Raw genomic sequence first — 27,622 nt, forward strand, 5'->3', positions numbered from 1 at the left:
GTGCCAGCTCCTCATAGTCCTCAACTCCCCGATATTTCAAAAATCTATCTACCTCCTCTTTAAATACTTTCAGTGATCTAGCCTCCACAACACTCTGGGGCAGATAATTCCAGACATTCACTACCCTCTGAGAGAAGAAATTCCTTCGTATCTCAGTTTTAAATGAGTGTCCTCTTATTCTGTAACTATGTCCCATAGTTCGAGATTCCCCCACTAGTGGAAACATCTTCTCAACATCTACCCTGTCAAACCCCCTCAGAATCTTGTACGTTTCAATAAGATCACCCCTTATTCATCTAAACTCTCATGAATAAAGGCCTAACCTGTTCAACCATTCTTGATAAATCAACCCCTTCATCCCAGGAATCAACCTAGTGAATCTCTTTTGAACTGTCTCCAATGCCACTATATCTTTTCTTAAATACGGGGACCAAAACTGTACATAGTACTCCAGGTGCAGCCTCACCAACACCCTGTACAGTTGTAACAAGACTTCCCTATTTTTAAACTCCAGCCCCCTAGCAATAAAGGCCAAAATTCCATTTGCCTTCTTAATTACTTGCTGCACCTGCATGCTAACTTTTTCTGTTTCATGCACAAGAACACTCAGATCCCTCTGTGCTGCACTTTTTTGGAGTCTCTCTCCATTTATATAATAGTCTGCCTTTTGATTCTTCCTACCAAAGTGCATGACTTCACACTTGCCTATATTAAACTCCATCTGCCAAGTTTTTGCCCACTCACTCAACCTATCTATATCCCCTTGCAGATTCCTTATGTCCTCCAGTGAGTTCTGGAATATTTCGACCAATGCCTCCACTATCTCTGCAGCCACTTCCTTTAAAACCTTTGGGTGCAGGCCAATTTCCCTTACTGTACACAGGGCATTAGTGACTACACAGGGTGACTCCATTGCTATAAAGAGTTGGGCTGGAGGTCTAATAAGATTTGCTACCTCCATCAGCATGAATCTTTACCAGTCTCTAGGGCCTGCATTACCCTCCAATGTGTACTATTTTAACATGTTCTTTAATTGATTTTGAATAAGTTTAAGAGAAATTTTATGTTGTTCCTTGAATTCTTCCAATTCCCCTTTTGCATACCATTTCCTAAAATGATTCCCATCTCCTTTAAAAATCAACATTGTCTCACTGGCATATTTCTAGGAGTTTTAAAAATCTTTTTATTTTGATTATGCAGTAAAAGTAATTCTTAACATTACTGGGAATTTCATGTCAATTTATTGTTTTTAAAAATCTAAGTTGATCTCTTGGGAGTCAGTAGCCAATGCGTGGTTAGTGGTGGAGGATAATTGGACCTGAAATAATTCAATTCCCACCGTACAGTAATTAATTCTGTCCTATAATAGCAGTATAAATTCCTATGTAACATTTATGATAGAAACAGTCTATATAAACTTGTCACGTTACACTTCAGCACCTCCACTTGGTACAGAGTGTAATTACAGTGAAACTCCATCTGCAGCGTGCGCATTTGTAAAATTTACTCAGATTTTCATCATTTGTTGTTTCACTCTAAACTCTTTGCTAGTCATTATTAGTTAATGTACGAATGTATTTATTTATTTTCAGGGTGCCGTAGGTTTACCTGGTTTTGCGGGGCCCATCGGAATGCCCGGATTCCCAGGAGTTGAAGGTCCCGCTGGTTCTGTGGGACTGAAGGTAAGTGCAGTCGGATTATCCAGAGGTTTGTTTTCAAACACTGTTTGACTGCATTTTGTAACAAAACACCTCCTTTCTATTTCAGGGTGACATTGGTGAACTGGGTCTGCCGGGGAAGAAAGGAATCCGGGTATGTATTGCTGACAATCCGTAGTCAGGTCTTGTTGCTGATTCCAGCTTTAGAATCATAGAGTTATACAGCACAGAAACAGGCCCTTCGGCCCATCGTGTCAGTGCCGGCCATCAAGCACCTAATTATTCTAATCCCGTTTTCCAGCACTTGGCTCCAGGTGTAGACAGAGCTGGGAGAAATTGCCAATCAACAGTGTTCAAAAAGGAACAAACAGTGTGAAAAGCTCTTATATGCACAAACACACATGCATGCACACAAAACACGTACCATGGTGATTCTTCCCAATCTCCTACACTGACTTTGGTAGAAAACAATTCATAGAATCATAGGGAAATGCAGCACAAAATTGAGTCTGTTCAGCCCATTGTGCCTGCTCTTTGATAAATCTATCCAATTAGTTCTACTCCCCTGCTCTTTCACCATAGCCCTGTAATTTTTTCCCCTTCATGTCGTTTTCTAATTCCCTTTTTGAAAGTTACTATTGAATCTGCTTCCACCGCCCTTTCAGGCAGCACATTCCAGATCACAACAACTCACTGTGTAAAAACATTTCTCCTCATCTCCCTTCTGGATCTTTTTCCAATTATCTTAAATCTGTGTCCCTCTGGTTACTGACCCTCCTGTCAATGGAAACAGTTTCTCCTTATTTACTCTATCAAAACCATTCATAATTTTGAACACCTCGATTAAATCTCCCCTTAACCTTCTCTGCTCTCAGGAGAACAATCCCAGCTTCTCCAGTCTCTCCACATAACTGAAATCCCTCATCCCTGGGACCATTCTAGTAAAACTCCACATCCTCTCCAAGGCCTTAACATCCTTCCTAAAGCGTGGCCCACAATTGGTCACAATACTCCAGCTGAGGCCTAACCAATGTTTAATAAATTATATCAGGCGTCTCCAGCAATTGTACAGGAGCGTTACAGATGAATGTTGAGGGAATGCCCAGTGATTCTATCCAACTGTCTTGGACAATTAAAAAGAGGACATCAGCTACAATTAAATAAATTTATAAAAAGAAAATCACTGTGATATGTGTCACTGTTGGCAGCACTTTATTAATCAGCTGTTTTATTATAATATTAAAAACACAGGGTCCAGCTGGCTCTCCAGGATTCCCAGGAACCCCAGGCCTGCCTGTAAGTATCATATCCACGGTTACTGAAATAGTCACATTGAAAACAATAAGCTGTTCTGAACAGAAAGAGATCCTTCTGACAATTCTCCTCACTTACAGGGTTTACCAGGACAGGATGGACCATCAGGCCCAGCAGGAATCCCGGGATGTAATGGTACAAAGGTAACCCCTGATATCAGGATTGGTTTAATCTGTGTTTCATGCAACGTTATAGAATGTTCCAGTACAGAACCAGACCATTCAGCCCATCTAATGTATGAAGTCTTTTCTCCACTCTCCCCCTCACTCCCCACACCCTTTAATATCCCACCCACTCTAATCCCACTCTCCCCCTCACTCCCCACCCCCTTCAATATCCCACCCAGTCTAATCCCACTCTCCCCCTCACTCCCCACACCCTTTAATATCCCACCCACTCTAGTTCCACTCCCCCCTCACTCCTCACCCCCTTCAATATCCCACCCAGTCTAATCCACTCTCCCCCTCACTCCCCACACCCTTTAATATCCCACCCACTCTAGTTCCACTGCCCCCTCACTCCCCACCCCCTTCAATATCCCACCCAGTCTAATCCCACTCTCCCCCTCACTCCCCACCCCCTTCAATATCCCACCCAGTCTAATCCCACTCTCCCCCTCACTCCCCACACCCTTTAATATCCCACCCAGTCTAATCCCACTCACCCCCTCACTTCCCACACGCTTTAATATTCCACCCAGTCTAATCCCACTCTCCCCCCTCACCCTTTAATATCCCACCCAGTCGAATCCCACTCTCCCCCTCACTCCCTGCACCCTTTAATATCCCACCTGGTCCAGTTTCTGATCAGTTTCTGCCTGTCAGGAAGAATCGATCATTCATGTTCATGCAATGTGAACCATTCTGTTTTGCTGTAGGGTGAACATGGCCCATTGGGACCCCCGGGATTGCCAGGTCTCCAAGGGTCTCCAGTGAGTATCTGTCATTTAGACATGACTTTTTCGTTTGATAATTGTGGAGCTGTGTGATTATGGAGTATTTGGATGTTATTTTCACACTGCTGTTATGTTGTTTTTCAGGGTCTACCGGGCATTCCAGGAACAAAGGTAAAAAAAAAACTACTTTTCAATTTTTGTTCAAAAGTTCAACAAAGTGAGGAAGAGTTTGAACTGCCATTGTATCCCTGATTCTCTCACTCGTGTTCCCATTGAGCACAGGCTCCGCACTGGGAGCTCAGCATCACAGAGTCAGACAGACAGGATGAGGCCAGTCAGCTCTTCGAGCCTGCTCCACCATTCAGTAAGACCATGGCTGATCTGAACTTCAATCCCATCAACCTACCTTTGCTCCATATCCCTCAATAATCTTACCCAGCAGAAGTCTATCAACCTCAGTCTTGATATCAATTCCTTATTAGCTTACAATCGATTACGACTTGATAAATGTGTGTAGTTGTTAATCCTTCTCAGCTGATGACATCTCTCACATGCTGTATTATTTCACATTTGCTCTCAGGAGTCATGTTACATAGAATTACACAGCATTTATAGCACAGAACAGGCCATTCGGCCCAACAGGTCAATGCCATCATCTATGCTCAACACGAGCCTCCTTCCACACTACTTCATCGCACCCAATCAACATATCCTTCTCTTCCTTTCTCCCTCATGTGTTTATCCAGCTTCCCCTTAAATGTATCGATACTATTCGCCTCAACCACTCCCTGTGGTAGTGAGGTTTACATGCACCACTCTCTGGGGAAAGATGTTTCTCCTGAATTAGTGACTATCTTATATTCATGGCTCCTCGTTCCTGTGTCCCCACAAGTGGAAACATCTTCTCTGCACCTAACCTATCAAAATTTTAGCTTTCACAATTTTAAAGCCCATTATCAGGTCCCCCTTCAGCCTTCTCTCTTCGAGAGAAAAGGGCTGCAGCCTGTTCGATCTTTCTTGATAATTATAACCCCTCAGCCTTGTAAATCGTTTTTGCACCTTATCCAGTCCCTTTAATCCCTTTTGTAATATGGAAGCCAGACCCTGCACAGTGCTCCAAGGGTGGTCGAATCAAGGTACTCTGTAAATTTAACATAACTTCTCTGCTTTTCAATTCTATCCATCCAGAAATGAACCCCAGTGCTTTCTTTGCTTGTTTTATGGCCCTAGTAACCTGCATCTCTAGTTTTAATGATTTCTGATATAAATGTATTTTTTGTTAGGTGGGTGCTATTGTATTTAAGTATTTCCAAACCAAGCTGTGGATAGAATAACACCGGGGCAGTTACTGTTTCCCCAAGATAGAACACACACTCGGTGTCTTGTAAGGATGCACCCATAAATTCCGAGGAGTTGGATACAGGTGAAGTTTAGGGGTGTTAAAGTGTTTTCAAGTGTACTGGAGTTAAACCAGCTCGAACCACATGGTTTACCAGCACCGAGCAATGGGAAAGTTTACCACTGGGATCACCCCACCCGTTAAAGCTTTGGCTTTTGAACCTGGTTTTCATTCATCCTTCCAGAGATAGTTCTGAGTCTTTATATCAAAACACCCCCATGTGTAGCAGCAGGGCTGGCTTGTTTCTGTAAGGGTTGCTGAAGGAATGTTGATCTCATTCTCATTCACTCCATGAAGATTTATCCACCAATTAGGCAACAGCACTAAACAGCCCTTTCCAAATCTCCAGGTTCACATAAACCCGGAAAGGACAAAGATAGGAACAGGAGTAGGCCATTCAGCCCCTCAAGACTGTCCCGCCATTCAATGAGATCATGGCTGATCTCTGACGTAACTCCCTATACAGTTCTGATATCCAAAATCCGGCTGTCCGAAAACTGGAATTGTCCGAAAACAGGGCATTTTTGAAAATTGTCAAAACCTATCTTGTAGAACTGTGCCCTCTAGAAGTGAGACAACCAAGCGGTCAAGTCAATTCATCAGTATCAGAAACTATGGTCACTTTTGCGCTCACTGAACTTACCCTAAGAGCGTTATTTAAATGTTTAAACAATCTGCAGATGATGTTTTTCTATACATTTGCAGCTAGATATGGAGTTTTTTTTTACAACAGTTTAAATTACTGAATAAAAATTCTGAACCATTGAAATTCCTTGGGTCAAGGATACTTTTTTGTGTCAATTCATTCATCAATATATTATTATTTATTCTTTTTTATGCTTTATTTCATGTACCGGTATCTCTTATTCATTGATTTTGCCCTAGGATAGGCTATGATTGTATTGTTGAAAATCCGGAATCTGGCATGGAGTCAGTCCCGAGGGTGCTGGATTTTGGATAACGGACCTGTATCCACCTTTGTACCATATCCCTTAATACCTTTTGTTATCAATTTCAGATTTAATTGGCCCAGCATCCGAATCAGCATCAAACCAGCAAATAGAATATAAGCACAAATCTGACTGAGTTGCGTGGGCTTTGTGGAGTCTACCTCAGGTCCCGGCACTGGGGGACCTTGCTGTAACCCATGAGTTGTCATTGGGAGACCTCTGGGATAGAGGTTGAATAAAACCTATACAGAGCAGAAACCTCTAGAGTTGGACTGTTTGATATTGTGTGTAATAAAGGCTGTGATTACAATCCAAACAATATAACCCTGCATTTGCATTATTACATGGAAGTCATAGAATCATACAGCACAGAAAGAGGCCATTTGGCCCATTGTGCCTCTGAAAGAGCTACCCAGTTAGTCCCACTCCCCTGCCCTTTCCCCATAGCCCTATAAACCTTTCTAGTATTTATCCAATTCCCTTTTGAAAGTTACTATTGAATCTGCTTCCACCATCATTTCAGGCAGCGCATTCCAGATCACAACAACTCACTGTGTAAAAAAAATGTTCTCCTCACCTGCCCCTCTGGATCTTTTGCCAATTACCTTCAATCTGTGTCCTCTGGTTACCGACCCTCCTGCCACTGGAAACAGTTTCTCCTTATTTACTCTATTAGATCTCCCATTAACTTTCTTGGCTCTAAGGAGAACAATCCCAGACTCTCCAGTCTCTTCACAGAACTGGAGTCCCTCATCCCTGGTATAATCCTGGTAAATCTCCTCCGCACCCTCTCTAAGGCCTTGTCCTGCAGATTTATGTTTTATGTTTACATTGAAGGAAGATGTAAGGATTTGTGTCCCACTCCCAGTAAATTAATACTTTGATGATTTTGTTTTAAAACAGGGAGACCCAGGTGAGGTCATTGGCTTCTCAGTATTGAAGGGGGAGCCAGGATACCCTGGACCACCAGGAAAAGAGGTGAGTTTTAGTTTTGGTCTCCGAGGCTTTCGAGGAACATCCACTCTACAAGCCGAGGTCTGAGGATTTTGTTCTGTTCGCTCAGTTCTAAGCCATTCCATCTCTTTTAAACGCAGGGTGTAGCAGGAATACCCGGACCCACTGGACCAATAGGCCCACCAGGCTATCCTGGCCCTTCAGTAAGTCTCTCTATTTTCAATCTCTTACTCAAAAAGGTTTCCAGTTAAAATTGTGTTTTTAGTTTCGAGTGAACATAACTTGGAGCGAGTCAGACGTCGAAGAGCTGGAACGGGTGACACAAAGAGAGAGAGAGAGAGAGAGAGTAGATATTGTCTAACCAAGGCCTCCGATTCCAAATCCTGAAATGGTGAACTGCATGTTCAGTTAACTATGGAGGTGCAGATTGGGTGACATGGCACTGCCAGTGGGGAGCCTCATCAGCCTGGAGTACATATTGACAATGTACTTTGGAAAATCAATCGTGCCCAAGCATTTTGGATTTCTGCTCCTCGCCATCGACACAGGATCTGAAAATTGCTACATGAGTAACGATTACCATTGGACATTGGGGAATGGACAGTGAAGATTTATCTGCATGTGGAAAATCTTTATCTTCAGTCAGATCCCTATTTCTCCTTTGGGTCTTCAATTACTGTCCATCATTGGCCAGCCATGAGATAGTGAAGGTAATCTGCTGTCAGCTCTCTGCCTGAGCCATGGGGGAATGGGCTGTTGAGAGATGCACAGAAGGAAGCCATTATGTCTCTTCCTCCCATTTTCCTTCCCATTTAAAGAGCAATTGCACGTCCTCAACGTGGTGTCTCCTCAAGGATAAGGAACCCACCAGATCGGAAATTATAGATGCAAATCCCTTGTCAAATATCCTCACCACCCCAGCTGTTGCAAGCCTGACAAGGAAACGCAGTAGCCAATTTTCACACAGCAAGATGGGAGGGGATGGGAACCGGAGCCACGGATCAGTGGATGGGGTAGCTGTTAAACAGGCAGAGAGTGCAGACAGTCTGTGAGGAAGGTTAGACAGTTGACAGGGCAAAGTTGCAGCCAGTATGATGGGTTAAAGTGTGTCTATTTTAACGCAAGAAGTGTCAGGAATAAGGGTGATGAACTTAGAGCATGGATCAGTACTTGGAGCTACGATGTTGTGGCCATTATGGAGACGGGGATATCACAAGGGCAGGAATGGATGTTGGATGTTCCGGGGTTTAGATGTTTCAAAAGGAATAGGGAGGGAGGTAAAAGAGGTGGGGGAGTGGCATTGCTAATCAGGGATAGTATCACAGCTGGAGAAAGGGAGGTCGTCGAGGAGGGTTTGTCTACTGAGTCATTATGGGTGGAAGTCAGAAACAGGAAAGGAGCAGTCACTTTGTTGGGAGTTTTCTCGACCCCCCAATAGCAGCAGAGACATGGAGGAACAGATTGGGAGGCAGATTTTGGAAAGGTGCAGAAGTAACAGGGTTGTTGTCATGGGTGACTTCAACTTCCTTACTATTGATTGGAACCTCCTTAGTGCAAATAGTTTGGATGGAGCAGTTTTTGTCAGGTGTGTCCAGGAAGGTTTTCTGACTTAATATGTAGATAGGCCGACTAGAGGGGAGACTATGTTGGACTTGGTGCTTGGCAATGAACCAGGCCAGGTGGCAGATCTCTCGGTGGGAGAGCATTTCGGTGATAGTGATCACAACTCCCTGACCTTTACTATAGTCATGGAGAGGGACAGGAGCAGACGGGATGGGAAAATATTTATAAAAGCAAAATACTGCGGATGCTGGAAATCTGAAATAAAAACAAGAAATGCTGGAATCACTCAGCAGGTCTGGCAGCATCTGTGGAAAGAGAAGCAGAGTTAACGTTTCGGGTCAGTGACCTTTCATCGGAACTGACAAATATTAGAAAGACCGCAATTGTTGACAACGCGATCGGTAGGTGGTGCTGTTTTGGCACATGCGCAGATACAGCATGTGCCACGAAAACGTCACAGCCTGCGACTGTAGCAGCTGCCAGGACTAAAGATGGCGCTGCTCAAAAAATCACAGAGATGAAACCTAGCAAACACGTGGCAGAATACAATGGCCGGAGCGCGGGGAGACCAGCGGTAGCGGTGCCGGGGGGGGGGTGGGGAGAAAGAGGGAGAGGAAGGGGGGGGAGGGAGAGGGAGAGGGAGGGGGGGAGAAAGAGGGAGAGGGAGGGGGGGGAGAAAGAGGGAGAGAGGGGGGAGAAAGAGGGAGGGGGGAGAAAGAGGGAGAGGGAGGGGGGGAGAGAGAGGGAGGGGGGGAGAAAGAGGGAGGGGGGGAGAAGGAGGGGGGGAGAAGGAGGGGGGGAGAAGGAGGGGGGAGAAAGAGGGAGAGGGAGGGGGGGAGAAAGAGGGAGAGGGAGGGGGGGAGGGAGGGGGGAGAAGGAGGGGGGGAGAAGGAGGGGGGGAGAAAGAGGGAGAGGGAGGGGGGGAGAGAGTGGGGGGGGGAGAAGGGGAGTGAGTGGGGGGGGAGAAGGGGAGAGAGTGGGGGGGGGAGAAGGGGAGAGAGTGGGGGGGGAAGGGGAGAGAGTGGGGGGGGGAGAAGGGGAGAGAGTGGGGGGGGAGAAGGGGAGAGAGTGGTGGGGGGGGAGAAGGGGAGAGAGTGGGGGGGGGAAGGGGAGAGAGTGGGGGGGGAGAAGGGGAGAGAGTGGGGGGGGAGAAGGGGAGAGAGTGGGGGGGGGGGAGAAGGGGAGAGAGTGGTGGGGGGGGGGAGCAGCGGAACGGAAGAGAAGTGCCTTTTTCTGTGGATGCGCCATAAACACAACAGCAAAAGACTTACTGGCCAGTCCCTGGACCCGGTGACACCAAGGTCTTCGCACGCTCGCTCCCCGCGGCTCTCTACGGCCTCTCGCTTCCGGCCCTCTCCATTCAGCCGTTCCCTCCAGCTGCGGATGCCCAATCCAGTTGCTTTCTCCCCTACCCAGTTGCTTTCTCTACTTCTCTACAGTACTTCAGGCATTGCAACTGTCTGGTCCCTGCATTTTGCATGCTCCCTCTCCCCACCCCTCCCCGCTCTCCCCAACCCTCCCCCTCTTCACCCACCCCTCCCTCTACCCCCCTACCTCCACCCCTCCACCATAGTTGAATATCTGAAGTGCAGTTGCAAAGTCGGGGAAATAGCATGCAAAACAAAACCTCAACAATTCTGGGTTTAATTATTGAAAAGTTTTATTAAGTTCATTAAGTATCCGAGGAACTGCTGTGCATGGATACATGAGTGTTGTGTCCAGCATTCCCGTTAGACAGACAAGCCGAGTCTCTGCTATGCACAGCTAAAGAGATTGTTCCTGGAGAGCCTTGTGGTGAATGAACGCTTGGCTCTCTATTCCACTACTGTATTGTCCATGTGAAGAAGGCAAAGTCACAAGAGTCTGAGCTCAGTCTATTCTTGGTGAATGTTCCCCAAGCGCATCCCAATGTGCATTCCCAATTCATCCATAAATGCAATGTTCCTTTCCACATCGTGACCAGCTCCGCAGCATGATCCAGTTGCCTTCATTGCTTGAATGCTGACCGTAAGTCTCGAGGATTGTTTTCTCGACGGCATGTTTTACATGAAAAGAAATAAAGCAAATCAGAGTCAGAGCTTGCCTCGCTCCACCCACTGAAATTACTGTTGTGCACACCTTTTTAAGTTCTGCAGTGAAGACACCAATTGATAACGTCGCCAATGAAGCACTTATTACCCACCTCAGATGCAGGAATCATCACATCCTTGCGTCATCTCCTGCACTGCCTCCTTTGCTGGAATGCCGTCCTTAAGTGTCAAGGATTGTTTTCTCAAGGGGACGTTTTACACGAAAGGAAATAATGAAAGAACATCAGTGTCAGAGCTTCCCTCCCTCCAATGAAATTACTGTTGCGCATGCTTTATGCTCTTCAGTATAGGCCAATGAATCACTTAGTACCCACCTCAGCTGTAGGAGTCAGGATGATGTAACTGCCCCTATCTCGTGATGGTTCAATGCTGCTCTCAGGGAAAACATGAATGATGTGAGGGTACTGGAAAAAGAAGCACATTTCTTTTGGACTATGAACATAAAGCAGGCCATTTAGCTCAGCTGTTCCCTGCTAGTGGTTATGCTACTCGTGCGTCTTCCCATCCATTCCCATTTAATCCTGCCTACTACTATCAGCATCATCTTCCATTTCTTTCACTCTTATCTACCTTTGCCTTAAAGCAACACTGAGGATGGAGAATGGTGTGGCTGCACTCCCACCTCACCAGTTGTGTACGCAGCAAGAGCATTCACATTTGTGCTACCACTGGACATGGCATGCTTGTTTCTTTTAGTGCTCAGTCTCTTCTTGCTGAATGTTCCCCAAGTGCTTGACCCCTTTGGATGCCTTCTCTGCTTGACAGGCAGCAGCTGGCAATTGCGGAGTCTCACAAGGCTCTGCATGGTTGTTTCAAGGGCGGATGGGGAAACATGTGGCTGTGTGTCCACGTGCACTGCTTGGATGGGTGCAGGAACAGGCGACTGTGTAACTGAACAGCACGGAGAGGGTACCGCAGGTGAGGGAAGTGGAGCTTTGAACAGGCAGGCGTATGTATGGTCCATCAGATCATTAGGCCAGGGGGTGAAACGCTCAGGATCCATGGATTGTGGCACGCGACTGATGTCCAGCGTGTGGCCACCTCCATCCGAAGGTGCTTCCGGGCAATTGTTGGGCAAATTAATTGGCTCCATCTCATCAGCCAGTCCTTGTGTTTATGGCGCATGCACAGAAAAAGGCACTCCCCTTCCGCTCCGCTGCTCCCCCCTCCCCCCCATCCCTCTCTTCCCCCCTACCTTCCCCCCTACCTTCCCCCCTACCTTCCCCCCACCTTCCCTCCTTCCTTCCCCCCACCTTCCCTCCTTCCTTCTTCCCCCCCTTCCCTCCTCCCTTCCCTCTTCCCCCCTTCTTCCCCCCCCTTCCCCTCCTTCTCCCTCCCTCTCCCCCTCTTGAAATGTATTTTCAGAGCAACTTACCTTGGAACAATCTCCTCTGTCTAATAAAAATGAAGCAAATGTCCAAAATGACTAAATAATTGAGATAAAATGCCCGACGAAACCTCTACTCCTTCCATTTTCAAAAACTCGCGCCGAAGCTTTCGGAAGATTGACGCACATGCGCACACGGGCTCCGGTCATCTGCGCATGCGCTGCGGTCCGGATCGCCAGGACCAGTTTGCGCATGCGCAAAGGCCAACCTGGCGTGTTCCCCGAGGAAGATGACGTTACGCGATGACGTCGTCTGCGCATGCGCAAACTGTTCCTGGCAATCCGGACCGCAGCGCAAGCGCAGAGGGCCCAAGACCGTGTGCGCATTTGCGCACCGCGGCGCATCCTGATGACGTAGCGTTGTCATCAATCACTTTGTATTAGAAAAGTCACAGGTTATAAGCAAGTGAGGTGGGGGTGGGGCAAGAGATAACAAAGGAGGTCTAGATTGGACCAGGCCACATAGCTGACCAAAAGGTCTCGGAGCAAAGGCAAACAATATGTTAATGGTGTGTTGAAAGACAAAGCATTAGTACAGATTAGGTGTTAGTACACTGAATATTGAACAGCAGCAAGTGCAAACCTGAAAAAAAACAGTGGGTAAGCAAACTGAACAAACAAAGATGAAATGAAATAAATGCAAAAAAAAAGATTGTAAAAAATGTAAAAAAGAATGTTAAAAAAAGGAAGAAAAAATAACTAAAAATGAAAGTAAAATGGGGGGCTGTCATGGGGGAGAGGGAATTACAATGCTATTAGGCAGGAACTGGGGAGCATAAATTGGGAACAGATGTTCTCAGGGAAATGCACAACAGAAATGTGGAGGTTGTTTAGGGAGCACTTGCTGCGACTGCTGGATAGGTTTGTCCCGATGAGGCAGGGAAGGGATGGTAGGGTGAAGGAACCTTGGATAACAAGAGATGTGGAACAACTAGTCAAGAGGAAGAAGGAAGCTTACTTAAGGTTGAGGAAGCAAGGATCAGACAGGGCTCTAGAGGGTTACAAGGTAGCCAGGAAGGAACTGAAGAATGGACTTAGAGAGCTAGAAGGGGACATGAAAAAGTCTTGGCGGGTAGGATTAAGGAAAATCCCAAGGCGTTCTACACTTATGTGAGGAACAAGAGGATGGCCAGAGTGAGGGTAGGGCCGATCAGGGATAGTGGAGGGAACTTGTGCCTGGAGTCGGAGGAGGTAGGGGAGGTCCTAAATGAATACTTTGCTTCAGTATTCACTAATGAGAGGGACCTGGTCGTTTGTGAGGACAGCGTGAAACAGGCTGATATGCTCGAACAGGTTGAGGTTAAGAGGGAGGATGTGCTGGAAATTTTGAATGAGATGAGGACAGATAAGTCCCTGGGGCCAGACGGGATATACCCAAGGATATTACGGGAAGCGAGGGAAGAGATTGCCGCGCCTTTGGCGATGATCTTTGCGTCTTCACTGTCCACTGGAGTAGTACCAGATGATTGGAGGGTGGCAAATGTTGTTCCCTTGTTCAAGAAAGGGAATAGGGATAACCCTGGGAACTATAGACCAGTCAGTCTTACGTCGGTAGTGGGCAAATTATTGGAGAGGATTCTGAGAGACAGGATTTATGATTACTTGGAAAAGCATGGTTTGATTAGAGACAGTCAGCATGGCTTTGTGAGGGGCAGGTCATGCCTCACAAACCTTATTGAATTCTTTGAAGATGTGACAAAACACATTGATGAAGGAAGAGCAGTGGATGTTGTGTATATGGATTTTAGCAAGGCGTTTGATAAGGTTCCCCATGGTAGGCTCATTCAGAAAGTAAGGAGGCATGGGATACAGGGAAAGTTGGCTGTCTGGATACAAAATTGGCTGGCCCATAGAAGTCAGAGGGTGGTAGTAGATGGAAAGTATTCAGCATGGAGCTCGGTGACCAGTGGTGTTCCACAAGGATCTGTTCTGGGACCTCTGCTCTTTGTGATTTTTATAAATGACTTGGATGAGGAAGTGGAAGGCTGGGTTAGCAAGTTTGCCGATGACACGAAGGTTGCTGGAGTTGTGGATAGTGTGGAAGGCTGTTGTAGGTTGCAACGGGACATTGACAGGATGCAGAGCTGGGCTGAGAAGTGGCAGATGGAGTTCAACCTGGAAAAGTGTGAAGTGATTCATTTTGGAAGGTCGAATTTGAATGCAGAATACAGGCTTAAAGACAGGATTCTTGGTAGTGTGGAGGAACAGAGGGATCTTGGGGTCAATGTCCATAGATCGCTCAAAGTTGCCACCCAAGTTGATAGGGTTGTTAAGAAGGCGTATGGTGTGTTGGCTTTCATTAACAGGGGGATTGAGTTTAAGAGCCGCCAGTTTATGCTGCAGCTCTATAAGGCCCTGGTTCGACATCACTTGGAATATTATGTTCAGTTCTGGTCGCCTTATTATAGGAAGGATGTGGAAGCTTTAGAGAGGGCTTAGAGGAGATTTACCAGAATGCTGCCTGGACTGGAGGGCGTGTCCTACGAAGAAAGATTATTGAGGGAGCTAGGGCTTTTCTCATTGGAGCGAAGAATGATGAGAGGTGACTTGATAGAGGGGTACAAGATGATGAGAGGCATAGATAGAGTGGGTAGTCAGAGACTTTTTCCCAGGGTGGAAAGGGCTATCACCAGGGGGCATAATTTTAGGGTGATTGGAGGAAGGTTTCGGGGAGATGTCAGAGGTAGGTTCTTTACACAGAGAGTGGTGGGTGCGTGGAATGCGCTGCCAGCGGTGGTAATAGAAGCAGATACGTTAGGGGCATTTAAGCGACTCTTGGATAGGTACATGGATGATAGAAGAATGAAGGGTAGGTAGTTACTTAGATCTTAGAGTAGGTGAAAGGTTCGGCACAACATCGTGGGCCGAAGGGCCTGTACTGTGCTGTACTGTTCTATGTTCTATGTTCTAAGATCCCACAAACAAATGTAATAAATGACCAGATAATCAGATTATTCTTTAAGTGATGTTGGTTGAGGGATAAATATTGGCCAGGACACTGGGGAGAACTCCCCTGCTCTTCAGAATAGTGCCATGGGATCTTTTACCTCCACCCCATGTCTGGTCATTCTGTGCTGCAATACATTGGACCAGCAATGGGCAATTGTCTGCTGCATTTCCTCATGCTCTTTGTAGACTTGTTCCTGATGATCTCTTTGTATTGTGCAGGTGAGTGAAAGGTATTAAACACAACCCAATGGGGCTAGGTTTTTAAGTGGGCTTTTTCCAATATTTCAAATCACAGCATTTCTGCCATCCCATAATTTTCTTTCTCAGGCCTATAATGGTTTGAGCCAAGAAACGGGGGACGTGGTGAGGTGATATCGATGCTGGTGGGGAGCCACAGAACGGGAACTTTGGGAATACTGGGAAGACCTGATGTGTGCCTGTAGTGGGTGAGGCTCTACATTAGCGCTGAGATCTCAAGAGATTAGCCCTAACACTCCAGCAATGAGGTAGAGGAGATGGTAATGATTTATTCTGCTTCACCATTGGCGGCCATGCCTTCAGCTGCCTGGGCCCTAATCTCTGGAATTCCCTCCCTAAACCTCTCCATCTCTCTCTGCTCCTTTAAAACTTACCCCTTTGACTAAGCTTTCGGTCACCTGTCCCAATATCTCCTTATGTGACTCAGTAGCAAATCCTGTTTGAAAACACTCCTGTGAAGTGCCCTGGTATGTTTTACTATGTTAAAGGGGCTATATAAATGCAAGTTGCTGTGTTAACAATCTGCTTTTATCTTGTTGTTGCAGGGTCCCCCAGGTATCCCTGGCTCTCCAGGACCAAAGGTAAATGATTCCATTCAGACACAGGATTAATTTATTGATATTGCTGAGATGATCAAAGCTCATTATTGACCAGATCAAATCATTCTTTCCTTTCTTTTGAAAACAGGGGAATATGGGAGTGCAGTTTTATGGACCAAAGGGTCAGAAGGTGAGGAGTCATAAGTCACAAATGTATTTAGATTCTCTTCGGAAGCAAGCTGATACATCCAATAAAACACAAGCAAATTCATCAACATATTGTTAAACATCTGCCAGTATTTCCTGTTCAACTTTCTGCTGTCACTTTGGAAAGGGGGAGGTACAGGGAGGGGAGAGGTGATTGGAGGAGGAGATGGACGTTTTCTCAAATTCCTGCTATGAGTTTCTGCGTCGGGAGCCGGGCTGCACGTGGATAGAATTAGCTGTTCTGATGTATGTTTTATTTGTATTTTCAAAGGGTGATCAAGGAGTTCAAGGACCCCCAGGTTTGCCTGGTCGGAGAGAGCAGAAGCAAGGCCCAGAATCAGAAATCCTCAAAGGAGAAAAGGTTTGTTTATTTAAACAAGTTGCTTTGTTGGGTCACTTTGCTGCTTTCTGTTCCAGGACGGTTAAATCCAGATCAGGAGCTGGATTTTAAGCAGCCTTCGACATCGTGATCCGTGGCTGGGTGGGGTGAGGGGGTGGAGGCCTGAAGATGGCTCCAGATGAGGACTGCCATGGATCTCGACGCTGGCAGGGCCCGGTCCAATCCTCCCGGCAACAGCGAGGCTTCGTGGCCAATCCACCACCCCACACCGCTGCATTTAAATAAACTTATCTTAGATTTTGAGGGCCCGCCACAATCTTCGGCACCACAGCTGGCACGCCCACACCTACAGATCCCCATCCGGGGAAACGAGGCACCACACTGGTGGGGAGGGGGGAGGAGGTAGGCTTGTCAGTGTGGGGGGGTGGGGGTAACGGGGTCAAATGCATGTAATGGGTGTAGGGGATGGTGGGAAGGGTTGAACTTAAACTTTGTGCAATTTGGTGGGGAAGGGGAAGGTCAGATGTAAAAGGTAAGTGTTTTGGGGGAAGGGCAAATAGTTAATGTAATTGTTATTGGGGGAGGTGGGAAAGGGGCAAAAGAAATGTATATATTTAATTTTGGTATATATTGCTTTAAATATTTAAACAAGCCGGCATTTAAAAATGGGACCAGTGCCTGCGCACAGGCAGCAGACACCATTGCTGGGGGCAGACAGCCCGTCTCCTCCATGTGATTGCAGGTGTAGGCTGCCCCAGCTATTTAAATGGGCTGCTGCGCTTAAGATTGCGGTGGTTCTTTGGCCTGCGCAGACAGGCCACCATTTTTTTTGAGTTCTCCGCCGATCTCGGCGGCGGGCTCATAGAATCCAATACCTTACCTAACTTCATATCTGGGAAGACATCAATTCATTTACAACTCAAGCTGTTTACAGGTAAAGCTTTGCAATGAGCAAATCATTACCATCGTCCACCAAGGTTGCTGGTTCCAGAGATGGAGCACTCACTCACTGAAATATCAGGCCAGAATTTACTGCAACAACAACGATGTGGTTAAGATGCTTGCTTTATTAATGTGTAAATTGTCCAGTGAGTTCAGGGGATAAAGAGACGCAGTGAGTTGTGAATTTCCAGAACTCACTGGTCGATTTATACCACTTTGCTGTTTACTTCACACAAACGGCATCTCGCCCTCAAACTCCCCGTTATGTTTAAGAATTTGCTGGATTGGCACATTCATTGCCTATTAAATTCATCGCAGAAGGTTAGGGCTGGAACTTAACAGCATGAATACCTTCCTAATGATGTGATCATTGTTAATACAATATGCTCAATAAATATCTCCGGCCCAGAAAGGGAACAATTGAAAGTGAGGAGTCTCAATCCTGCAGCTAGTAAATAGTTCCTAGACAGTGGAAAAAAATGTAATTTTTAAAATGTTTTCTTACTTTTCCTTTCTCATTTTTCTCTCTCAATCCAATCTTTCTTTCCCTCTCTTTATTTCTCTTTCTCTACCTGATTTGACTCTCATTCACCCGATTTCCTTTTCTGTCGTTCCTCAGTTTATTTCTTAATCCTTAACTCTCATTGGCTAAGGAGACAGACTGTTGGTCCCGTTCATCACTGAGTGCCCATATTCCCCATTGCACTGTCCACACCATTATCAGTTCACACTCCCAGCAAAATACAGGGAAAAACATTTTCCAACTGAAGAGTGAGAGAATGTCAAACAGGACAGGCACTGCAGCAAGATCTGGGCATTGTTTTCACAGATTAGTTTAGGATTTACTCCTTCCAGTGTAGGCTACTTGCTCGGTTTCTGCTCTTCTGGTAAGTTGAAACAGCTTGACCTGGTCGAATCCTAACAACAACAATCACATCACCTCGCAAATTTCTCTTTCCTAGTGAGAACATACTCAATATATATAGTTACTCCTCATACCCTGTTCTTCCCTGCCTAGTTGGGAAAGAGGGAATGCTGTGAGTATTTGAACTTTCTTAGCTGTCACTTACTCCCAGTTCCTGATCAGTGGAATGTTCATCTCTCTCTTGTCGTCACTCTGAATGCCCTATTCTTTTAGATACGCAAAATGTAATTCGCCAATTATTTCAGGAACGAGAAGAGACATCTTGTATTGCATAGAGGGCTGGGATTATGAGCTGGTACCTTCCAGCGAGAGGGCGCTATCACTGCAGAGAAACTCTGTCCCGTTCACCCGTCACCCTCTGTGCTCGTTGATCTACATTGGCTTCCAGTCTGGCAACACCTCCATTTGAAAATTCTCTTCCTTATTTTCAAATCCATCCATGTCCTCATCCCTCCCTATCTCTGTAACCTCCTCTATCCCTACAACCCTCTGCAATCTCTGCCCCCCACCCCTCCAATTCTGGCCGTTTGAGCATCCCTGATTTTAATCACTCCACCATTGGCGGCCGTGCCTTCAGCTGCCTGGGTCCTAAGCTCTGGAATTCCCTCCCTAAACCTCTCTACATCCCTCTCCTCCTTTAAGACACTCCTTGAAACCAAGTTTTTGGCCATCTGTCTTAAAATCACCTTATGTGACTCGGTGTCAAATGTTGTTTGATAATTGCTCCTGTGTAGAACCTTGGGATGTTTTATTACATAAAAGATGCTATATAAATATAAAATAAATATATTTTATAAGGCACAAATACTGATAACCTCCTTCTGACTGATTTACTTTCAGGGTCAAAAAGGAGACCAGGGGGAAACAGGACCAAAGGGTTTCCCGGGCAGCCCAGTAAGTATTAGGATCAGTCTGCTCGAATAATCTATTATTGTATTCAAACTCTTGTGTATATGTGTAACTCCTGCCAACAAACTTCTCATCCTGTTTTCACAATTCTTGTTCACACTTTTTTGTCAACATCTAGCATTGAAAACATCATTTTTGTATGAATTTTCTATGTAAACAGGTCTCTGTGGCATTGTGGTGCGGGCTGTGACCACTAGGTGGCGGTGTAGCTCCACCGTGTCCTAAACCACTGCATCCGCTGCCAAACTGAGAGCAATGCCAAAGGAGATGTGTTAGTAGAGAGTGAAGATTATTCAATAAGTTATCAACACTCACCCTCCCCTCTCACTTCCTAGTGTTTCCTACAGTCTGAGGAACCTGAAGAAATCCTTGCTATTAAATGTACCCTTTACACGTACAGATCTTCTGGTAATTTTGCCGACAGGTTGAGGCGGTGTTTTGCGAATTTTATGAGACAAGCTGCCAGCCCCTAACATCCTGTGGGATCTTGGAAACGTTCCGAGATGGTTGTGGATGTGGAGTTGGGCGGAGCAGTGAGAGTACAGGCTGTGGCTCTGAATTCTTTAACATTGCCAGTGCCACTGTTCAGCATAGTTTTCACCCCCCTCTCAGTTTGTGTACCGCGAGGTCAATTTTACCCTTGACCCATGAGCAGATTGCACAACTGAATAAAAGTTACTACAATTGTCCAGTCAAGAGCAAAAGAGAGAGAGATGACCGAGCTGCTTGGTGTCAGAGCTGTGTTGGAATCCGTATGAACACTGACAATATGAAAATACTGTGATACCTCATGTATCACAATGGAAACACTCCCCACCCGAATCTATGTGATCTCCTGGGTGAGGTGAAAAAACAAAAACAAAACAGATCAATTTGGGGAAAAGAAATCTTGGAAACTCCTCTCCAACCCCTTTAGGCAATTAAAACTAATCCAGGAGATTCTTCTCCCCTGAATTCCCTGGAGCACACCCCTCCTGTACAAAGTGATCTCCCCCCAGCCAGAAACAGCTCCAGCTCTCGCTTGAAGGCATCAATTAAAACACGTACGAGACAAGTGCATGTTGACCCCCGTCTTGCTAACATCCAACACTTCCCCTTAAGGAAGTATCCTGTTACTGCTCAATAGATTCCCTGAGCAAAGAGACATGACTGGATGAAACCGACCATCCCCACAGTCCAGAACCATGCTATTGATCTGCCTGCAGAATTATTTTGCCTCCATGTCTTAGCAGATGTTCAAAGACATTTGGAACAGCTTTGCAAATGAAATAAAAGCAAAATACTGCGGATGCTGGAAATCTGAAATAAAAACAAGAAATGCTGGAAATACTCAACAGGTCTGGCAGCATCTGTGGAGAGAGAAGCAGAGTTAACGTTTCAGGTCAGTGACCTTTCTTCAGAACTAGCAGATATTAGAAATGTGAAAGGTTTTAAGCAAATAAAGTGGAGGTGAGGCAAGAGATAACAAAGGAGAAGGTGTAGATAGGACAAGGTCACAGAGAATAACTGACCAGAAGGTCATGGAGCAAAGGTAAACAATATGTTAATGGTGTGTTGAAGGACAAAGCATTAGTACAGATAGGGTGTTAATGGACTGAAAACTGAACAGCCACAAGCACAAACATGAAAAAAGTGAGTAGGCAAACTGAATAAACTAAGATAAAATAAAATAAAATAAACACAGAAAAAATAAAAAATAACTAAAATAAAAATAAAATGGGGGGCCCGTCATGCTCTGAAATTATTGAACTCAATGTTCAGTCCGGCAGGCTGTCGTGTGCCTAATCGGTAAATGAGGTGCTGTTCCTCGAGCTTGCGTTGATGTTCGCTGGAACACTGCAGCAATCCCAGGACAGTGATGTGAGCATGAGAGCAGGGGGAAGTGTTGAAATGGCCAGCAACCGGAAGCTCGGGGTCCTGCTTGCGGACTGAGTGGAGATGTTCCACAAAGCGGTCACCCAGTCTGCGTTCGGTCTCCCCAATGTAGAGGAGACCACATTGTGAGCAGCGAATACAGTATACTCCTCTACATTGGGGAGACCAATTGCAGACTGGGTGACCGCTTTGCGGAACACCTCTGCTCAGTCCGCAAGCAGGACCCCGAGCTTCCGGTTGCTGGCCATTTCAACACTCCCCCCTGCTCTCATGCTCACATCTCTGTCCTGGGATTGCTGCTGTGTTCCAGTGAACATCAACGCAAGCTCGAGGAACAGCATCTCATTTACCGATTAGGCACACTGCAGCCTGCCGGACTGAACATTGAGTTCAATCATTTCAGAGCATGACGGGCCCCCCACTTTACTTTTATTTTTAGTTATTTTTTCTTTTTTATATTTGTTTTGTGTTTGTTTTATTTTATTTTATCTTAGTTTGTTCAGTTTGCCTACCCACTGTTTTGTTTCATGTTTGTACTTGTGGCTGTTCAGTTTTCAGTCCATTAACACCCTATCTGTACTAATGCTTTGTCTTTCAACACACCATTAACATATTGTTTACCTTTGCTCTGTGACCTTCTGGTCAGCTATTCTGTCTTTTCTTTTTTTCTTTTGGGCCTCCTTATCTCGAGAGACAATGGATACGCGCCTGGAGGTGGTCAGTGGTTTGTGAAGCAGCGCCTGGAGTGGCTATAAAGGCCAATTCTGGAGTGACAGGCTCTTCCACAGGTGCTGCAGAGAAATTTGTTTGTTGGGGCTGTTGCACAGTTGGCTCTCCCCTTGCGCCTCTGTCTTTTTTCCTGCCAACTACTAAGTCTCTTCGACTCGCCACAATTTAGCCCTGTCTTTATGGCTGCCCGCCAGCTCTGGCGAATGCTGGCAACTGACTCCCACGACTTGTGATCAATGTCACACGATTTCATGTCGCGTTTGCAGACGTCTTTAGAACGGAGACATGGACGGCCGGTGGGTCTGATACCAGTGGCGAGCTCGCTGTACAATGTGTCTTTGGGGATCCTGCCATCTTCCATGCGGCTCACATGGCCAAGCCATCTCAAGCGCCGCTGACTCAGTAGTGTGTATAAGCTGGGGGTGTTGGCCGCTTCAAGGACTTCTGTGTTGGAGATATAGTCCTGCCACCTGATGCCAAGTATTCTCCGAAGGCAGCGAAGATGGAATGAATTGAGACGTCGCTCTTGACTGGCATACGTTGTCCAGGCCTCGCTGCCGTAGAGCAAGGTACTGAGGACACAGGCCTGATACACTTGGACTTTTGTGTTCCGTGTCAGTGCGCCATTTTCCCACACTCTCTTGGCCAGTCTGAACATAGCAGTGGAAGCCTTACCCATGCGCTTGTTGATTTCTGCATCTAGAGACAGGTTACTGGTGATAGTTGAGCCTAGGTAGGTGAACTCTTGAACCACTTCCAGAGCGTGGTCGCCAATATTGATGGATGGAGCATTTCTGACATCCTGCCCCATGATGTTCGTTTTCTTGAGGCTGATGGTTAGGCCAAATTCATTGCAGGCAGACGCAAACCTGTCGATGAGACTCTGCAGGCATTCTTCAGTGTGAGATGTTAAAGCAGCATCGTCAGCAAAGAGGAGTTCTCTGATGAGGACTTTCCGTACTTTGGACTTCGCTCTTAGACGGGCAAGGTTGAACAACCTGCCCCCTGATCTTGTGTGGAGGAAAATTCCTTCTTCAGAGGATTTGAGCGCATGTGAAAGCAGCAGGGAGAAGAAAATCCCAAAAAGTGTGGGTGCGAGAACACAGCCCTGTTTCACACCACTCAGGATAGGAAAGGGCTCTGATGAGGAGCCACCATGTTGAATTGTGCCTTTCATATTGTCATGGAATGAGGTGATGATACTTAGTAGCTTTGGTGGACATCCGATCTTTTCTAGTAGTCTGAAGAGACCACGTCTGCTGACGAGGTCAAAGGCTTTGGTGAGATCAATGAAAGCAATGTAGAGGGGCATCTGTTGTTCACGGCATTTCTCCTGTATCTGACGAAGGGAGAACAGCATGTCAATAGTCGATCTCTCTGCACGAAAGCCACACTGTGCCTCAGGGTAGACGCGCTCGGCCAGCTTCTGGAGCCTGTTCAGAGCGACTCGAGCAAAGACTTTCCCCACTATGCTGAGCAGGGAGATTCCACGGTAGTTGTTGCAGTCACCGCGGTCACCTTTGTTTTTATAGAGGGTGATGATGTTGGCATCGCGCATGTCCTGGGGTACTGCTCCCTCGTCCCAGCACAGGCATAGCAGTTCATGTAGTGCTGAGAGTATAGCAGGCTTGGCACTCTTGATTATTTCAGGGGTAATGCTGTCCTTCCCAGGGGCTTTTCCGCTGGCTAGGGAATCAATGGCATCACTGAGTTCCGATTTGGTTGGCTGTATGTCCAGCTCATCCATGACTGGTAGAGGCTGGGCTGCATTGAGGGCAGTCTCAGTGACAGCATTCTCCCTGGAGTACAGTTCTAGGTAGTGCTCAACCCAGCGGTCCATCTGTTTGCGTTGGTCAGTGATTATGTCCCCCGATTTAGATTTGAGGGGGGTGATCTTCTTGATGGTTGGCCCAAGAGCTCTCTTCATGCCATCATACATTCCTCTGATGTTTCCGGTGTCTGAGGCCAGCTGAATATGACTGCATAGGTGTTGCCAGTAGTCGTTTGCGCAACGCCTAGCTGTTCTTTGTGCAGTACTTCTGGCTGCTTTAAGTGCTGCGGATGTTAAATCGCTGGGGGCTTTCTTGTAGTTCAAAAGTGCAATGCGCTTAGCGGCTATGACAGGTTCCAGCTCTTCATTATGAGATTGAAACCAGTCTGCATTTCTCTTCGCACTTTTGCCGTAGGTGGTCAAAGCTGACTCATAGATGGCGTCTCTGATGTGGGCCCACTTGGTCTCAGCATCCCCTGTGGGAGTGTTTTGAAGGGCTGTTACAAGTGAATTTAGAAATTTTTGTAACAGCTGTGGGTGAGAAATTCTGCTCGTGTTGATGCGCGGGTGGCCCTTCTGCTTGGAATGATGCAACTTCTTTGGTCTGAGTCTAACCTTGCTGCACACCAGGGAGTGGTCGGTGTCGCACTCCGCACTGTGGAAGCTGCGTGTGATTTGAACACTGTTTAAGGCGGCTCGCCTTGTGACAATGAGGTCTAGCTGGTGCCAACGACGTGATCTTGGGTGCCTCCATGAAACCTGTTGACAGGGTTTAGTGTGAAAGAACGAGTTGGTGATGCAGAGGTTATGATAGGTACACAACTCAAGCAGTCAAGTGACCTTGTCCTATCTACACCTTTTCGTTTGTTACCTCTTGCCCCATCCCCTGCTTTACTTGCTTAAAACCTTTCACATTTCTAATATTTGACAGTTCTGATGAAGGGTCATTGACCTGAAATGTTAACTCTGCTTCTCTCTCCACAGATGCTGCCAGACCTGTTGAGTATTTCCAGCATTTCTTGTTATTATTTGCAAATGAAATGATGATCGAGCAAATATATAATTGTCTAGATACAATTAGGGAGTGGGTGCTCCCAGCAGGACAGCTTCAGATGACAGGAGCTTGCATCAGGAATTAAGCCCAGAACAGACCTGTCTGTTACATGTGCAGTGATTTGCACTCTGACCTTGAATATGTTCTCCTGTTATTGCAAAACTTTTCATTGGGAGCCTGCACCCCATGGGGTGGGCTACACATGACAGGAGCTGTTGGATTGAGATGCTTAACCAACTATCTCAACCATTAATAAAAACAGAAAATGCCACAAACACTCAGCAGGTAAGGCAACATCTGTGGAGAGAGAAGCAGAGTTAACGTTTCTGATGAAAGGTCATTGACCTGAAACGTTAACTCTGTTTCTCTCTCCACAGACACTGCCGGACCTGCTGAGTATTTCCAGCATGTTCTGTTTTTATTTCATATTTCCATCATCTGCAGTATTTTGTTTTAGTCTGAACCATTAATCAAGCTTCTTACAAAGTCAGCAGGAAAGAATTCCCCATGCACCGTGACTGCTCAGGTGAGTTCAACGCTAACACAATTCCAGCAAGCACTAGCACTCAAAGGCAGCCAGGGGAGTGGAGAGGTGGGGGGTTGGGGGAGTGTGGGGGTGGGGGTTGGGGGAGTGTGGGGGTGGGGGGTTGGGGAAGTGTGGGGGTGGGGGGTTGAGGGAGTATGGGGGTTGGGGGAGTGGGAGCGGAGAGGTGAGGGATGGGGGAGTGTGGGGGTTAGGGGTTGGGGGAGTGGAGAGGTGGGAGTTTGGGGGAGTGTGGGGGTGGGGGAGTTGGGGGAGTGTGGGGGTGGGGGTTGGGGGATTGGGGGAGTGGGAGTGGAGAGGTGAGGGATGGGGGAGTATGGGGTTAGGGGTTCGGGGAGTGGAGAGGTGGGGGGTTGGGGGAGTGGAGAGGTGGGGGGTTGGGGGAGTGGAGTGGTGGGGGATGGGGGAGTGTGGGGGTTAGGGGTTGGGGGAGTGGAGAGGTGGGGGGTTCGGGGAGTGGAGAGGTGGAGGGTAGAGCGAGTGGGGGGGTTGGGGAAGTGTGGGGGTTGGGGGAGTGGGAGTGGAGTGGTGGGGGATGGGTGAGTGTGGGGTTGGGGGAGTGTGGGAGTGGGGGGTTGGTTGAGTGGAGAGGTGGGGGTTGGGTGAGTGTGGGGGTGGGGGGTTGGGGGAGTGTGGGAGTAAGGGGTTGGTTGAATGGAGAGGTGGGGATGGGTGAGTGTGGGAGTGGGGGGTTGGTTGAGTGGAGAGGTGGGGGATGGGGGAGTGTGGGGGTGAGGGGTTGGGGGAGTTTGGAGGTGGGGAGTGATGGGGTGGGGTCAGAAATTGGTCTCCACAGGGGTCTAGCACTATCTGATTTACATTCCCTTTGACTGAGGTTACCAGCTTGGGATCACCAAATTTGCTGTGTAATTTACAAGTCTGAAAGAATGGGTTAATTCAGTCACAGGCTGTGTGTTTGTTTTTGAAAAGTTTGGGTTGAATTGGCCAGTGCCTTGACTCAAAAAAAAAATTAATCATTCACTTTGAAATAATGTTCATCAACACCATCCCCCTGGCCTGAACTTTTATGTGAAAATGAAATTTGCCACAACAAGCCATTATTTCATGTTATGAGACGTGAACCTGGTCAATCAGCAAACACAGTGACTGAAAACAATGTAATATTTAAAACACTCTTTAAAGTGGCTTGCAAAATGAAACTGCCAGAAGGCTAGGGCGTTTATTGCGAATCTTGCTTGTCCAATTTAGAAATGTTAATGACCTTAAATGACTAATCCTATATCCACAGGGACATTCCAGTATCGGAATGAAGGGCGACAAAGGAGAGCTGGGAGAACCAGGGAAACGAGTGAGTGTGATGAATTGTGTTTATTTATTTTTTAATTCATTCACAGGATGTGGGTGCAACTGGCAAGGCCAGCATTTATTGCCCATCCCTAGTTACCTTGAGAAGGTGGTGGTGATGGTTAGATATGACTGAGTGACTTGCTAGGGCATTTCAGAGGGCAGTTAAGAGTCAACCACATTGCTGTGGGTCTGCAGTCACACGTAGGCCAGACAACACATTTCCTTCCCCGAAGTACATTAGTGAACCAGATGGGTTTTTATGTTCCCTGTGATGTATTCCCTGGGAGCTCTGCCCCACAACAAATTACATAAATAGTCCTTAGGAAAGTTGAGGGTAAGATTGACAAGTTTGTGTTCCAGGCACAGATTCAGGAGTTTGGCCATGAAGTGTGCAAAAGTGTACAGGTGCCTGAACCTGCCTCCCAATCCACAAAACCTCCCCTTTGTTAAAATGCTCCTAAAGTTCTCTCTTTGAAGACTGTTCAATTTTACAAAAGTATTTATTCCCTGTGAATTGGTGCCCAGTTTATTTTTGGTGCCGACCACATGCAGTTTGTATCTAATGCAATCCCATTAAACCAAATTTACAGGGTAAACCCGGCAAAGACGGTGATCCAGGACTCCCAGGACGTGATGTAAGTACCGTTTAACTGTATCCTGAACACGCCTCTCATCAGAAGCAATTCCGAGACTAACCAATAACATTCTACAAACTGTGTTCACTCTAACTGCACCTAATGCCTGTCCATTAAAGCCTTTTAATCTTTGTGCCAAGGGAAATGTTTGTGCTGCAGTTCTGGTTAACATGGACCTTCTCAGTGGCAGGATTTAGTGAGTCGAGACGTTTACATTGATGCCATCACCAGTTGAGTGAGGCACTCAACTCGGGGACCAAGAATGTGAAACCCTCTCTCAAGAGGCATCGCTGTAGCAGTCTTACTCTGCACTGGGCAGCACAGTGTTGGGGGCAGTTTGAGTGAGGTGTGCAGGAGCTGTACTACATCAGCAGGAAGATATGTAACATGTGCTCAAAGGCTTGCAGACTGCTCCTGACAGACACCA

The 27,622-nt window shown here is 46.6% G+C and overlaps 1 protein-coding gene across 1 annotated transcript in view; it reads left to right on the plus strand.

Moving 5' to 3' along the window:
* LOC137371494 (collagen alpha-1(IV) chain-like) overlaps positions 1–27,622 on the plus strand; it is a 230,441-nt gene that overhangs the window by 123,338 nt on the left and 79,481 nt on the right. The window contains exons 3-16 of the mRNA XM_068034182.1: positions 1,593–1,682; positions 1,768–1,812; positions 2,910–2,954; positions 3,053–3,115; positions 3,850–3,903; positions 4,012–4,038; positions 7,120–7,194; positions 7,311–7,373; positions 15,963–15,998; positions 16,105–16,146; positions 16,435–16,524; positions 19,211–19,264; positions 26,502–26,561; positions 27,151–27,195. Coding sequence (XP_067890283.1) covers positions 1,593–1,682; positions 1,768–1,812; positions 2,910–2,954; positions 3,053–3,115; positions 3,850–3,903; positions 4,012–4,038; positions 7,120–7,194; positions 7,311–7,373; positions 15,963–15,998; positions 16,105–16,146; positions 16,435–16,524; positions 19,211–19,264; positions 26,502–26,561; positions 27,151–27,195 — 789 coding nt within the window. The remainder of the gene's footprint in view (positions 1–1,592; positions 1,683–1,767; positions 1,813–2,909; positions 2,955–3,052; positions 3,116–3,849; positions 3,904–4,011; positions 4,039–7,119; positions 7,195–7,310; positions 7,374–15,962; positions 15,999–16,104; positions 16,147–16,434; positions 16,525–19,210; positions 19,265–26,501; positions 26,562–27,150; positions 27,196–27,622) is intronic.

The sequence above is a fragment of the Heterodontus francisci genome, chromosome 6 (genome assembly GCF_036365525.1).
Source record: "Heterodontus francisci isolate sHetFra1 chromosome 6, sHetFra1.hap1, whole genome shotgun sequence".
NCBI classification, from domain to species: Eukaryota; Metazoa; Chordata; class Chondrichthyes; order Heterodontiformes; family Heterodontidae; genus Heterodontus; species Heterodontus francisci.